The sequence below is a fragment of the Capra hircus genome, chromosome 19 (genome assembly GCF_001704415.2).
Source record: "Capra hircus breed San Clemente chromosome 19, ASM170441v1, whole genome shotgun sequence".
In the NCBI taxonomy this organism is placed as follows: domain Eukaryota; kingdom Metazoa; phylum Chordata; class Mammalia; order Artiodactyla; family Bovidae; genus Capra; species Capra hircus.
Window position 1 is genome coordinate 27141116 of NC_030826.1, and position 14418 is coordinate 27155533.

A 14418-nucleotide genomic window follows, 5' to 3' on the forward strand; every position below is an offset into this window, starting at 1 on the left:
ACCCGTTTCTCCCCACAACCATCTAAGAAGGGCCCGCGTTTCCCCCCTAATCTCTTGCCTTTCATCAACGCCCAGGTAGCAGTAAAGGGTCGGGGAGGCTGTGACAAGGGACCCCGGGACTGGGAGTTCGGCAGCCTGGGTTTGGTTTCAGCTTCATCCCAGATTCTCGGTGTGACCTTGGGCAAGTCACAGGGCCTCCTCGAGCCTCAGTTTCTTCATCACTGCAATGGGGATCCTTCAGCTCTGCCCCTCCCACCTCACACAGGTAGTCTAGACGAACCACTCTGCTCTCTCCCGTCAAGTGCGGAGCCTTCAAGGTTATTATTATGCTCTCCAGACCTCCCAAGAGCAGCGGCGACGTTTTGGGATGGGGGAGGAGGAGGCTGCGGGAGGGAAAGGGGCTGGGTTCCTCGGGATGTAGAGGGCGAGAGAGCCTGTCTGGATTTGAGAGAGCGGAAGATTCCAGCCGTCCGGGCGATCCCAGGGCAGGAGGGGAGGTGGGCAGAAACTAAGCCAGAGGCCGAGAGTGGCAGAGACAAAGGGGGCGTGAGAGACCGCGCAGGGGAGCAAGGCGGGGCGCGGGGTGAGACAGCTGGGCGGGCGGGAGGTGCGCGAGGTGAGGGGGGTGGGGGACGTGGGCTGCGATCCTGCCGCCCGCTCCGACTCGGGCTCCAGCTCCGGTTTTTCCCTCCGCCATCCTTTCCCCCTCCCCGCCTCTCCTTTAACTCCCCCCTCCTGGGCTCGGGACTGGTTTCCTCCCTTAGCCCGCTGCCCTCAATCCCAGCGAGGCTGGGGCTCCGGCTCGGCGCCCCATTCCCCGCTCCCTCCCCTGGCGCCCCATGCCGCCCCCGCCCGGCCCCCGGCTCCCCCAGTCCCCTACTTAGGCCCGCTCGCCGATCCCGGGGTGCCGGCGCGTGGGCCGGGGGCATAGGGCGCCTGCAGACCGCCCCTGGAAGGGCTCCTGTGGGCTGAGCGCTCCGGAGCGGGGTCACAGGCGGAGCAGGAAGCGGGTCCGCGTGGGAGCTGGGGGCATCGGCCACCCGGGCGGCCGGGGCAGAATAGCCCGGGCGGCCAAGGCAGTCACCCCCCGGGGGTGAGCGACTTTGGGGGAGTTGGTGCCCCGCCCCCCGGGCCTTGGCGGGGTCATGGGGGCCCCCCATTCTGGGCCGGGGGGCGTGCGAGTCGGGGCTCTGCTGCTGCTCGGGGTTTTGGGGCTGGTGTCTGGGCTCAGCCTGGAGCCTGTCTACTGGAATTCGGCAAACAAGAGGTGAGCGGCGCCGGGCTGGGGAGACCCCACACCTCCTGGGCAGGAAGCTTGGAAGCTTTGGGGACTTTGAGGGGCTGGGTTCTCTGAGCTGGGAGGAGGCTGGAGGGAGGATGCTGGCGTGTGGATGTGAGCTGATGGGTAACCAGACAGAGGTGATCTTGGGAGCCAGATTAGCGAGTGGCACACAGAGCTGGATGTGGGTGGTGATAGCCATGTGTCAAGAGTTTGAGAGACCCCCAAGGGGCAAGGATTTGGAAGTTCCTGGGTAACCCGGGGGGCTGGGGAGCGGTTATTTGGGTTTGTGGGAGACTTGAGTGGTGTCAGGGGCTGGGCTTAGAGGGAGCCTGGTTAATGTCAGCTCTCAGGAGAGCAGCTGAGTAGGTGCTGCTGAGGCGCTGAGAGGAAAGGGGGGTGCCTCCTTCCCCAGAAGGGACTCAGCAGTGGAGATGCGAGGGGAGGGGCTCAGGTTGGGGTTTCAGGGACAACTCGCCCATGCCTGTTTGACTCTTCTTCACTCATCCGTCTCCCCACTCGTGCCCACAGAGGGTCAGTGAGCCCCTGGTGGAACAATCTCCCAAGCAGAAGACTTTACTCCCTTCCTGGCTTGGGGATTTCTCACTGGAAGAAGTCTGGAGCCCCTTAAAGCCCCCATGTTCTCTCTTACATCTAGTCTTAAGGACTTGGTTGCCCCTTCCCCCATCTCTGCTGCAACCTCTTCCATCAGACCTCTGTCCCATGGCATACTTCCTTTGCTCTGAAGAAAGGCCAGGGGTCAGATGAAACTTCAAGCCACACAGAGTAGGACAGAACCCTTGGGAGGTCCTCCAGATCCCTTGACTCCATGCAGATCCCATTCCCCATAAGCAAAAGAATTCTTGGTCTTGAAAACTTCCTACTTACCTGGGGAGGCTGTATGAGGCCGTGGGAAGAGGTCATGCTTTGGAGCTCAAAACCTTCTAAGTCTTAATCCTAGCACTGTGGTTTTGGCCGTGTGGCCTTGGGCAAGTCACTTAACCTTTCCAAGTTTGTATCCTCAGTCCTTACAGCCTTTATGAAGATTAGAGGTAAGGTATTTGAACACATTATAAGCTCATTGAAGAAGAACAAGGGTCATTGTTCTTTGGCTTCTGTCACATTTCCCTGGCCTGGCCACCCCCCTCCCCTTTCTCTTGGGGTCTAATCTCAAATATCTTTTCCTCTCTCAGTCTCCTACCCATCAGCTCCCACATGCAGCTGAAATATCAACTGCAGTGTGAGGATATGTTAGGCTTATTCTGATAGAGTTGAGAAAAGGGAGTTAGAGTGTTCTGGGGGCTCTTTGGGATGTTGGATGGGAGGGAGTCTGGGAAGATACCAGCAGCAGTCCCCTGTGACCAAGTTCGGAGACCCTCTCTGCCGTTCATGCACAGGGAGGGGCCGCAGTTGTTGGCAGGTTAGGCTAGTGGCCACTGGGGCCAAGGGAGACATGGGCTTGTGTCAGCTATGGGTAGAATAGTCAGCTCTTTCCATTCCAAAGCAATAGGTCACTTTCCCTAGGAAGTGCGGGATCTGGGGGAAGATGGGTGCTGAGCAGAGTAAAGTCTGGGGCAGCTGGCCCACAGACCCTGGTTCCTGTTAGCCCCATTTAGGGCCATTGCCAGGTTTGCCTCCTGTCACATTGCCTGGCCAACTTGGGTCACTGGATCACCCTCCACACTCTTCTCCCATCCTGCCCCCTCTGCCCTGAAATCCCTGAAATTCAGTGGTGGCCTGGGGGAGGGGAGGCTCTGCCCCCATCGTTGACTGCCATGGAATAGTGAAATCACCTGGGAGGGTGGGCTGTGTGGTTCCAGAGAGGCCAGCTCCTTGGTAACTGGCATCCTGTTGCCATGGCAACAGGGCTGGTGATGGAGCGAGAGATGGCAGTGTGCATGTGGTGAGGGCGGGCTGAAGAGTGCATTTGGGCACACCAAGGGGCAGGAGACCTCTGAGCCGGGCCTCCTGCTGCTTCCCCACGTGAGCTTCCAGAGCCCTTAGTGCCCGCGCTGTCAGAACAGACTCCCCACTCAGACAAAGGCTGTCCTGCAGGGGTGAGGGGTGAGGAAGGCAAAGCTTGGGGACCAGACCTCTGACACCTCTCATCCTTGTCCACCTCACCCTCCTCCCCACAGGTTCCAGGCAGAGGGTGGTTACGTTCTCTACCCTCAGATCGGGGACCGGCTAGATCTGCTCTGCCCCCGGGCCCGCCCTCCGGGTCCCCACTCCTCTCCTAATTACGAGTTCTACAAGCTGTATCTGGTAGGGGGTGCCCAGGGCCGGCGCTGCGAGGCACCCCCTGCCCCAAACCTCCTCCTCACTTGTGACCGGCCAGATCTGGATCTCCGCTTCACCATCAAGTTCCAGGAGTATAGCCCTAACCTCTGGGGCCACGAGTTCCGCTCACACCACGATTACTACATAATTGGTACTGCTGGGCAGAGGGCAGGGTCTAGTGGGAATGTACCCCTGGGATTGAGGGCAGATAAGGGAAGGGACCCTTGGAGCCACCTCGGATGGTGTTGGGGCCAGGAGTGGAGATGGAATAGGGGTAGCTCTGAGTGCCAACTTCTCCCTCTGGTTCTCTTCTAGCCACGTCGGATGGAACCCGGGAAGGCCTGGAGAGCTTGCAGGGAGGTGTGTGCCTCACCAGAGGAATGAAGGTGCTTCTCCGAGTGGGACAAAGTAAGCGGGGCTGGGGCACACCTGCTAAGGGCTGGAGGAGGCTGGGGCAGTATCTTCATGGTCAGGGGGCTGCTGTCTCAGCCCCTCTCTCAGGTCTTCCCCATCTCCAGGTCCCCGAGGAGGGGCTGCCCCCCGAAAACCTGTGTCTGAAATGCCCATGGAAAGAGACCGAGGGGCAGCCCACAGCCTGGAGCCTGGGAAAGAGAGCACTGCAGGTAGGAACCACGGGTCCAGCCTCCTGCCTTCCCTCGTCCTCTGCTCTCGGACCCTAGCTGCCCTGCCGCCACCTTCTCCCTCCCTCTGCAGTTTTGGGGGCAATGATACAGGAAAGAGGAGAAGAGAGGATGGGAGGGTGGGACGGGAATGGAAGCCAAATGAGGAAAAGACTCAATTAGAACTAATTAGCCAAGTCAGTGCTTCAATCAGCGCTGTCAGAGAAGGGGGGAGGACTGCCTGGCACGGGTTGAAGGGCTGGACACACCTGGATTCGGAATGGGGCTTGGCGGGGAGGGGAAGGGCTTGGGGTCCCCAAAGGGCCTGAGCACTACTGGGGAAGCCCATGGGAACCCCCAAGGCTGGGTGTCCAGATGCCCAGGTGGCTCCTTCAGCCCCACCCCCTCTTTCCTCCTTCACCCCTTCCCTGCCAGGTGACCCCACCAGCAATGCAACCTCCCGGGGTGCTGAAGGCCCCCTGCCCCCTCCCAGCATGCCCGCAGTGGCCGGGGCAGCAGGGGGGCTGGCGCTGCTCTTGCTGGGCGTGGCAGGGGCTGGGGGTGCCATGTGTTGGCGGAGACGGCGGGCCAAGCCTTCGGAGAGTCGCCACCCTGGTCCTGGCTCCTTCGGGAGGGGAGGGTCCCTGGGCCTGGGGGGTGGAGGAGGGATGGGACCTAGAGAGACTGAGCCTGGGGAGCTAGGCATAGCTCTGCGGGGTGGTGGGGCTGCAGACCCCCCCTTCTGTCCCCACTATGAGAAGGTGAGTGGTGACTATGGGCATCCTGTGTACATCGTGCAGGATGGGCCCCCCCAGAGTCCCCCAAACATCTACTACAAGGTATGAGGGCTCCTCCGACCTGGCTCTCCTGGATCCAGCCCTTTGTGGGGTGCTCCTCCAATTTAATTCATGGTTTGAGGGACACCTCTAGCATCTCCTTGGCCCCCTTTACCCCATCAGCTCCTCCGCTCCTCCTGGCTCTTGCCTCTCCTCCACTTTTAGGATTCCCTGAGACATCCACCCAACTATCGCCTGCCCTCTGGTTGGCTGTGTGTACCCTTCTGTCTCTGTGTTTCTGGGTCCTATTCCCCTGGGGAGGGGCCGGAGATTCAGCCTCCTCCTCTAATCATGACCCAGAGATCCTTGTTCCCCTCATCCACTGAGAGCTTGGGGTGGGAACAGTCTATCTTTTGGTTGGTACTTCTCCTCTTTCTGCCTCTCACTGTTTTTCTCTTCTCCCTCTCTTTTATTTTCTTTCTCTCTCCTCTGTCTCTAGGTCTGTTCCTCTTCCCTAGCATCCTCCTCCCTGTATCTCCTTTTACTTACCCTCTTGGCTTCTTATCCTGTGCCCCTCCCATCTCCAGGGTTGGGGCATCAAGGCATTTCTCCTCTCAGCTCCCTCTTCTGACTTCTCTTACCAACTGCTCCCCTTAGTCTGCCGAAAATGGGGGCCTTATGGGGAAGGCTCTGGCATTCCACCCCAGCTCAGGGCATGGGCAGCAGGACTCCTCCTCTGCCCTGCCCCAGGCCTCTACATACGTACTCCAGCCATTTGGGGTGGTTGGGTCAAGACAGCTACCATGAGAAGAAATACGCTGTTTTGTCCAGTGGCCAATAGCAAGCTATGAACCAGTCGGGACACTTATGGACTTGGTCTGATGCTGAATGGGCCACTTGGGACAGGAAGTGACTTGCTCCAGACAAGAAGTGACCAGGCCCGGACAGAAGTGGCCTGGGAAGTGGCAGAAGCAGTGCAGCAGGAACTGGAAGTGCCTTCATCCAGGACAGGAAGTAGCACTTCTGAAATAGGAAGTGATCTGGCTGGAACCGGAAGTGGCTTAGTCTGGGGGGTGGGGGGATGTGGATGGTTCATACTCTGTGGAGAAGGGAGGGGGGGCAGGAAGAACTTCCCATTTCAGGAGGAAGCTGGAACTTAACTCTAAAGATCAAGTGGACTGAGGAGGGTCTTCCTAGTATTCAGTGGCTCGTGCCAGGATCCCTCTTCCCCTGTTCTCTGTGCTGCTTTTAGGACAGCTAAGGTGACTGCCATCTGCTGTGGCAGGCTCAATTTGTCTTGTTTTTTCCTTTCCATATCCCAATATAGTCCCTGTTACCCAACAGGGTGACCCCAAGAACCCATGTGTTGTCCCCAGTAACCCAGATGGCTGTCTTGTTTATCATATCCTCCATATCCTACTGCCTTCAAACTCAACACAGCTCCCTTCTTAGTGACCAAAATGGTGGCCTACTGACTGGTCTAGCTGATGGTGGTCCTTAGCAACAGCCACTCTTTTCATAGTGACCAGCTGATACCTCTTCCAGCCCTCTAGTGCACAATTAATTGGATGTTGCCTCAGTTTCCTCCCAGCTCATTTCCATTAGATCAGAGCTGCCCTTGGGCACCACATCAGCCACCTCACTCACCAGCCAAATGGTTGCTTTGTCCACCAGAAGTCATCTCTCTGGTGCTGTAGTTCCCAGCTCCTTCCTGATTTTTCTAATCACTCCTTCCAGAGAACAGGAAGTTGATATTGCCATTGGGGAGGTGGCAGTATATGGCCATCACCTCAATAGTTTTACTGTAAAAGGGAAATTTGAACAACAAAAACCAAAAAAAAAAAAAAAAAAAGAATAAAAAACTTGAAAAGTTGACAAGAAGGCTGGAAAATGTTTGGACATGAATTGGGATGGGGAACTGGTGGTTAGAATGACTTTCCAGCTGAGGGTTGGATTGCATGAAACCAAGGAGTAGGGAGAGGGTTTGGTGGGATCACTGAGGTGGATAATGCATGATGTGCTGGGGGAAGGGGATGGGATGGGTAAGGAAGTGAGTGAGATGGCTGAGGAAGGCAGCCACTTCCAATGGAGGGAGAGAAAAACCCAGGTGGGAGTGGGAGTTGCCAATATATCCTATTGGGGATGTCCGAATATACATTCACACATGGGGGAAAGCCTAAGTTTCTATTGTTAAACCAAAGTACCAGACTCAAAGCAAGTCTCAGAAACAAAGTGGAAAAAACATGTTCACGTGTTCAGTTTATACTCTCCTACCCTGACCCAAGGCACTTGTATGTCCAGAAGACTCAGGGACCCAGGCATCAAGCTGCCTATCCCCTGGCTCCTTGTGTACCCATAACCCAGGCTCTTCTCCCCATAAAACTTGGGTGCCCAGCCCCCTAGTCTCAGCCCCATTCTCCAGTCACAAAAGCAGCCGTCAGGAGCATCGCTGGAGCCAGTCGGCAGGGGTCACAACCTCTGCCCTGCCCGCCCCTCCCTGACTTTAGGTCCCCTCCCACTGTCTCCCATCTGCCTGGAGGTCAAGGGGTCCTCCTGGCCCGCCTCTATCCAGTGAGACCCCTGCCCCTCCCCCTGTCTGAGCAAGATGCCTGGGTCCCAAGAGGTGCAGGTGCTATAGGAGGGGAGTTGAAAACTGGAAGGCCAGGTGCTGGGCTGTCTGGAATCTACTCCTGCCTTCTAAGCCTGCACTGGAGCTTGCCTGAGGTGGGGAGGCTGGAGGCGGGTGTGGAAGGGCTGGTCCCTGCCCCTTAGTGGGGGTTGGTTGTCATGGCAACATCCCCTTCTCCACACAATGGGAAGCCCCCCTCAGCCTCCCGCGTGGATGGAGCCGACAGCCCCATCGCTGGCTATCAGCCTCAGGGACTTGGCAACCGTCACTATGGCAACCCAGAGCCCAGCAACAGGGCCCGGTGAACGAGGGAGGGGTCCATGACTGGGGCAGGGCTGTGTCTGAGAGGGGGCAAGAGAGCCAAGGAAGACTCCCCCTACACATATATCCAGAGGAACAGGTGGAGAGAAGAGAGGGAGAGCAGTGGAGATAAACAGTCTCCGTGACAGACAAACATCTCACCAAAGCAGCCGAGACATCATAACATGCTGAGAGACAGGAAGACACCTGGGGACAGATGCACAGCTGGGGAGAGGAACAGCGCATTCTGCAATCCCTGCAATACCCTGGGATACACCCCCTCAGAGCACTGGCATCTATGGACTCTCCCTCCTGCAACACTGACAACACAAGACCTACCGCCTTCCACATGTGTGGTGACTCGTGTATGTTTTGAGCTATGATATTTGAAAGCTCGGGTGACCATACAGAACAACACATGCCATCCTATTTGCTTTCTAGGTACAAATACACAAACACACTCCCAGGATAACAGCCATAACAGAAAGAAGAGGGGCAGGAAAACATTCATTTATTCATTCATTCGCTCAGCATCGTATTAAATGTCTACTTGGTTCCAGGTACTATATCAGGCACTAATAGTATGAGGTGAATAAGGCAGTCTCTGCTTTCATGAAGTTCACATTTTGGTGGGACAACATAATAAAATTTCTGGTAGTGATAAGTGATATAAACAAAACAGCAAGGGGATGCAGAGGGTGGAGGGTATCAGGGAGATGCTTCAGGTTAGGAAAGTCTCTCTGAAGAGGGACATTTGCTCAAGACCTTGAATAATGAGGAGTAAGGAAGGCAGGCAAGGAGGGCAGGCAGGCTTCCCAAGTGGCGCTAGTGGCAAAGAACCCGCCTGCCAATGCAGGAGATATGGGTTTGATCCCTGGTTCAGGAAGATCCCCTGGAAGAGGGCATGGCAACCCAGTCCAGTATTCATGCCTGGAGAATCCCATGGACAGAGGAGACTGGTGGACTACAGTCCATAGTGTCGCAAAGAGTCTGACACAACTGAAGCAACTTAGCATGCACATAAGGAAGGCAGACACTATGGGAAGGGCAGAGCAGAAAGAGCGAACAGAAAGTGCGAAGCACAGAAGGAAATCTAGGCGGGCTTGGAGATAGCAAGGAATACATCACAGCCACACACATGTTCTAGATGTGTCCTGTCCTTCCCCAGGGCAGCAAATGACTAAGGAAGAATCCACATTTAGGAAGCTGAGCTAACCTGGTCTTCTATGTTGTCCCCTTGGTTTCTTGTACAGATGTGAGTTGTGTTTTCCTCAACTAAATTGTATACTCTAGGAGGGCAGGGATGATGCCCTGAGATTTTGGGCTGCTAGGACAGAGTTCAAAGCAGGCAGGCAGAGTGGAAGTAAAGGATCTGAGAGAGCTGGGGACCACAGAAGGTAAAGCCCTCACCCAGCATAGGATGGAGGCTGCCCTGGGGGCTCTGCTGCAGATGGAAGCTCAGATTTTTCTATCCTTCCAAACAGAAGCAGGATATAAATTAAGTTGAGGTGTTTATGTTTGTGTATGTGGTCAGTGTTGAGGGTTTTAAGAAAAGGAGAATAGAGCAAAGGGTTGCAGTGGGAATTTCTGATGGAGGATGATTGACACCACAACTGGAAATTTAGTTAGAATGAAAAACTGAGCTTTCTAAAGGGAATCATGAACATGGGGCATTCCCTTCCCTAGAGAGTCCTTTCAGGATCTGTAGGCAGGCTGGGAGAAATGTGGCAGGCTGGTTTGGAGGCAGGGGATTGGCTGAGATGGGTTGAAGGAGCTGGGTGAGGGTAGAGAAAAGGATGCAGACTAAATGGGAGGGAAAATTTAGCACTGGAGAGATGTTTAAAAGGCAGCAGGGAAGGTGGAATACTGAAGGGAGTTTTGAGGGGACCAGGTCCCTGGGTCCCAGAAGGATCAAAGCCCTTTGTGGCCTGGCTCTCCCACTTCCTTCAGTTGCCATCAAAAACTCAGGCATGGGTTCCCTCCAATCCCAGTGGCTGGTGGTGGTGGTGGGGGGGGGTGAGGGGGTGGGTAGATTGAGCAGCCTGGGGGGGTGGGGAGCAGCAGCTGGTGAGTGGGGAGGAAGCTGTGTGCTCAGCAAACAGCAGCCTCAGTGCCCAGTGGCTGCCTCCTCCCTCATCAATCAGCTCAGCCAAATGTCCTTGCATTCCCACCACCCCAAGGGGACTGGGGCTGGGCCAGGGTCCCCAGGGGAGTGAGATGGGATGGGTGGGGGGAGATGGGGGTGGTGCTTGGCTCCCCATCTCTTGGCCTCTGTTCTCTCTTCTCCTGGAAACTCTCAGCTCCCTCTGTCATGGAACAGACTCCCTCCTGGCTGCGACCACCTACCACCGTGAGGGCATCAGCTACAAATCACCTGTGGGGGTCTGTTGAGGGGCGGGATGGGGGAGGGGAGGAGGGATGAGCCAGGGCTGAAGAGGAATCTTGTTCCGGTTCTCACGGGACCGGCCCAGGGTAGTCAGCAGGGAGGCTGCTGGCACAGAGGCTTTGTGCTCCCAGCTGGCCTCTCCATCCCTGATAATGCCCTGGACAGCAGGCTGAGACGTGGACCCCAGAAATGTCCTCCCACTACCCACCTTGTCCTAGCCCCCAGCACTTATCCTCTGCTTCCTACCATCATCCAGAGGGCCAGCCCCCAGCTTACCCTAAATCTGCTGCTCCCCTTTGGGGACTGGGGCCTCCAGACCTTAGCCTCTGGCTCCCTCTCCCTCCTCCTCAGCCCTTGCTCCCCTCAGGGACCCAGGCGTCCTGCCCACTCCGTTCACCATAACAACCATTCTTTTGGAGTTGCTTAAGACTTTAATATCATTTCATTAAATCAGCTAGTTCAGAGAAGGTTGGGGGCACAAAGAGCCTGGGGTGGGCAAAAAAGGGCCAAGGTAGGGGGGCTGCAGGGGAAGAGCCCCCTCTCTCCGTGGAGATGGCTCTGAGAAATCAAATATTGACAGTGAGAGAACAGAACTTATTAAAGCTGGGACAGGGGTGTGTGTGTGTGGAGCTGTGGGAATGGCCAGATGCCTGGGTTCTGAGGGTAACGAAGGTTCTTGGAGGAGGGAAACCCTGAAGCATTGTGGTACAACTCTTCTGCCCATTTCCTCTGCCAGGTATTGAGTCTTGCTACCCTGGCTGTTTCTCAGCTGTCTCCTAGAGCCCCTGGGGACAAGACCCCCATCACAGATGTGGTTGCCCCACCTTCAGCCCTTCCCCCTACCTCCACCTCTGTTGATGAGCTTCAGTAGCATTTAATCGGATTGAGCAGTAATTAGCAAAGAGAGATGTTTGATTACCTGTTTAGCATAATGTAGGGGGCTGGGATCCCTAGGCACAGCCAAGGTTGTGTGTGTGTGTGGGGGTGTCAGAAAAGAAATGGAGTCTACACAACCTTTCCCTGAGGGAGCCATGAACCCTGCTTATAAGTCTCCCCATCTTATGCCTCCCCTCAAATCGTCACTCCTTTGGGACTTCTCTCTGGGGGATCTGACCAATCACATCACCTCTCTGCCACCCACTGCCTAAGTGGTTAGCAGGGTAGCCCTGCTTGCTGTGCAGCTGGTTGTGGGGTGTGGCAGGACCCCTCCTCTTCTTCAGTCCTTGCCCTCAGCAACATGAGTGTGGGCTGAGCGGGAGCCCAGACACCCACTTTGAAGATAATGGCGGGGGATGCCAAGGGTAGGGGTTGTCAATTCTGGAAATAAAAATGGGGTAGGAAGAATGGTGAGGTCAGAGCTGGGTCCGGGTGTGGATTAATCCACAGGCCCTTCAGGAGTACCAAGGACTGCCACTCCTCGCCTGCCGGAATACTGGCATAATGAGACCTGTCAGGTGTGAACATCAACCAGGAAAAAGGGGAACTGAGGTGCCAGCTTCGCTCCTCATCCAGCAAAGAAATTGTCATCAATTTAGCTCCTCATGGAAATGTAATCAGCGGGCTCGCTGCTGGCTTTGTCTTAATTAGGCACTATTGATGGAAGCAGGGAGGGTGCCCTCCCATCCCCCTGACTCGCTTCCTCCCTGCATCTCCCAGCCCTCCCTAAAGCTTCTACCGCCCCAGGTACAGCTCAGTCTTCCAGGCGCCTCTTCCGGCGGTCCAGGCCTGCAGCGCCCCCTAGCATCGGCCGCGGTCTGCCCCTCCTCTCACACTCCTCTCCTCCAGCTTCCCCAGGACTCAGCCTTTGTTCTTATGGAGAGCCGAGCCCCTCCCCGGCCCGGTCACCTTCCCCAGAGAGTCCCCGCCTCCTGTCTCCCCCAAAACGAGCGACGCTTTCTAAAGTCAATCCTCAGATTCCAAAAATTCCAGTTCCGTTCTTCCTTCCCTCCCCCGCCCCGCTCTGCCCGGCGATCCTAGACCCCAGTCCGAACTAAGAAGGGGGATCGAGCGGGAGGGCAGGGGTGCTCCAGCCCCGGTTTTTCCCCCGGACTCAGCTGCAGCCACGGCTGCCTCGAAATCCTGGAGCTCCTTCTAGAGCGCGTGTGAATCTCGCAGGCGGGACCTCGGGCGCCATCTGCTGGACTCGCCCGGGATGGAGCCCACAGACCCGGGCGCGGGGTCGGGAGCTTGGGGTTCCCCCAGCCTTTTCAGTTGTTTCCAAGGGTTGTCTCCAGCTCCAGTCCGTCCAGCCCGTTCCCAGACCAGGCCCCCTACGCCCCTCCAGATTGCCAGATTTAGCGGCTTTCCCTTGCCTCCCAGCCTTCTCGCCCTGGGTCCCCGCCTGGGTGACGCGGACGAAGCCGGGCCGTCAGCCGCGGACCCGGGTTTCTCTGCGTCTGCGCAGAGGAGGCTGGTTCCGCAGGCTCGCGCCCCCGCCACTCCCCCGCCGCCCCACGCCCAGGGTTGCCGAGGCGACGCGTGCAGGCGCCGGCCCGAGAAAGTCACGCGGGGCAACTTCTTAGCTAGAGTGACCCGTCGGTCGGTCTAGGGAGGAGAGGGTCGGCATCGTGAGGTGTGTGTTGGGGGCAGCGGGAAGCGGGGAGAGGAAGAGTGCGAAGCTATGCGGAGAAGGGGCAGTGGGGAGGGGGTGCGAGGGGGAGTTGTGGGGGGACGGGGAAGAAGGGGCAGTTGGGGGGGAGGGGAGAGGAAGGGGCAGTTGGCGGAGGAGAAGAAGGGCCAACTGGAGTTGAGATGAGGGAGCGGGGACAGTTGTGACAGTTGTGGGAGGAAGCGCCTTTGAGGGGAGGTTTGCCCACTGGTAGCCACTGGTGGTTGGTGGAGGGGGCCGGCCCCTTGCCTTATTTCCTGAGAAATAGAGCGAGTCTGGTAGAAAGCGCCTCCTTGGGCCACGGTGTGGGATCCGGGGGTGAGCCCCTAGGGGAGGGGGCTCCCAGCCTGGCCGGCGGAATGTTCCTAAGCTCCTGCCGCCGGCAGGGAAGCACAGCCTGACGCTTCTCTGGAGACCGGTGGCAGAAGCCGCACCGCTGTAGTTGGTTCTGTTGATGTGTTGGCCTAATAGAACGATTTTCCTTGGAGCAAAGTACAAATCCTTCAAGTCTGAGACTCAACGATCAATGCCTGTGGCAGCCTGTGGGGAGGAGGAAGAAAAGCCACAGGTGTCTGTCAGACTGGAGCTGAGTGAAGAGGGACTACCCAGCCGTCAGACATTGCCCTGGGTGCCCGCCAGAGATGCCCTGCTTCCCACCATCCCACTTTTCTGAGAGAGACATTCCTGGGGACTTCTTATCACCCCGTTTCTTCCTCCCCTAGACACAATTCCAAGTTCAGTGTTGGATGACTTTTGTCCTTCATTTTTCCAGTCTGTTTTCAAGGCATCCGAAATTGAATGATATTAGTCTTCATTAATTGGTCAGCACAGAGAAACACAGCCAGCTAGGCTAAGAGACCTTTCAGTACACTCAGAACAGGGTTCCTACCACTCAGGAATGGAAAGCTAAAGAGACACATTGCAATTACTGATTTTTCCTTGTTTAAGGAGGTCACAGATTTTAGTGTGGGTAGGAGGGACATTTTCCCCCTCCTTCCAGGGGGGAACTTGGAGGAAAGGAGATACATAGGAAAATCATCTTGGTTGCTTAGTGACTTGACACAGTGAGTGAGAGTGTGGAAAAAAGGAACCTGAGGACAGTGTTCTCTTCCCTGGGCCCTCGCTCACTCACCATGGCCCTGAGTGATTGAGGGTGTGTGCAGCCACACCTCAGCTGGTAGATCTTTTCTTAGTTATCTATGTTCTCACACCTCTGGGCAGAGATAGGGGTTCCTATATCCTCATTAGTGGGTGTCTGCTTACCATCATTTTTATTATTTTTATTTCTTGGCCATGCCACGGGGCAGGCGGGATCTTAGTTCCCCAACTAGGGATGGAACCCATGCCCCCTGCAGTGGATGTACAGAGTCCTAACCACTGGGATGCCAGGGAATTCCCTGTGCCTTCATATTTAGCTTCCATTTATTCCTAATGTCTTCAGGGACTGATTTTGATTTTTAACCCAAGGCCCTGAAGAAAGTGGGGTATCCCAGGGAAAGGACTGAGGTTTGGGGGTAGAGCTGGTTGTGGACCCCCAGTG

General features: G+C 56.4%; 1 protein-coding gene across 1 annotated transcript; it reads left to right on the forward strand.

The window, feature by feature from the left end:
• Positions 645 to 6830, forward strand: EFNB3 (ephrin B3). Its single transcript, XM_018064594.1, has 5 exons — positions 645 to 1267; positions 3418 to 3710; positions 3875 to 3967; positions 4078 to 4182; positions 4615 to 6830. Exons 1-5 carry the CDS (start codon positions 1146 to 1148, stop codon positions 5022 to 5024), a joined length of 1023 nt encoding a protein of 340 aa, XP_017920083.1. The 5' UTR covers positions 645 to 1145; the 3' UTR covers positions 5025 to 6830.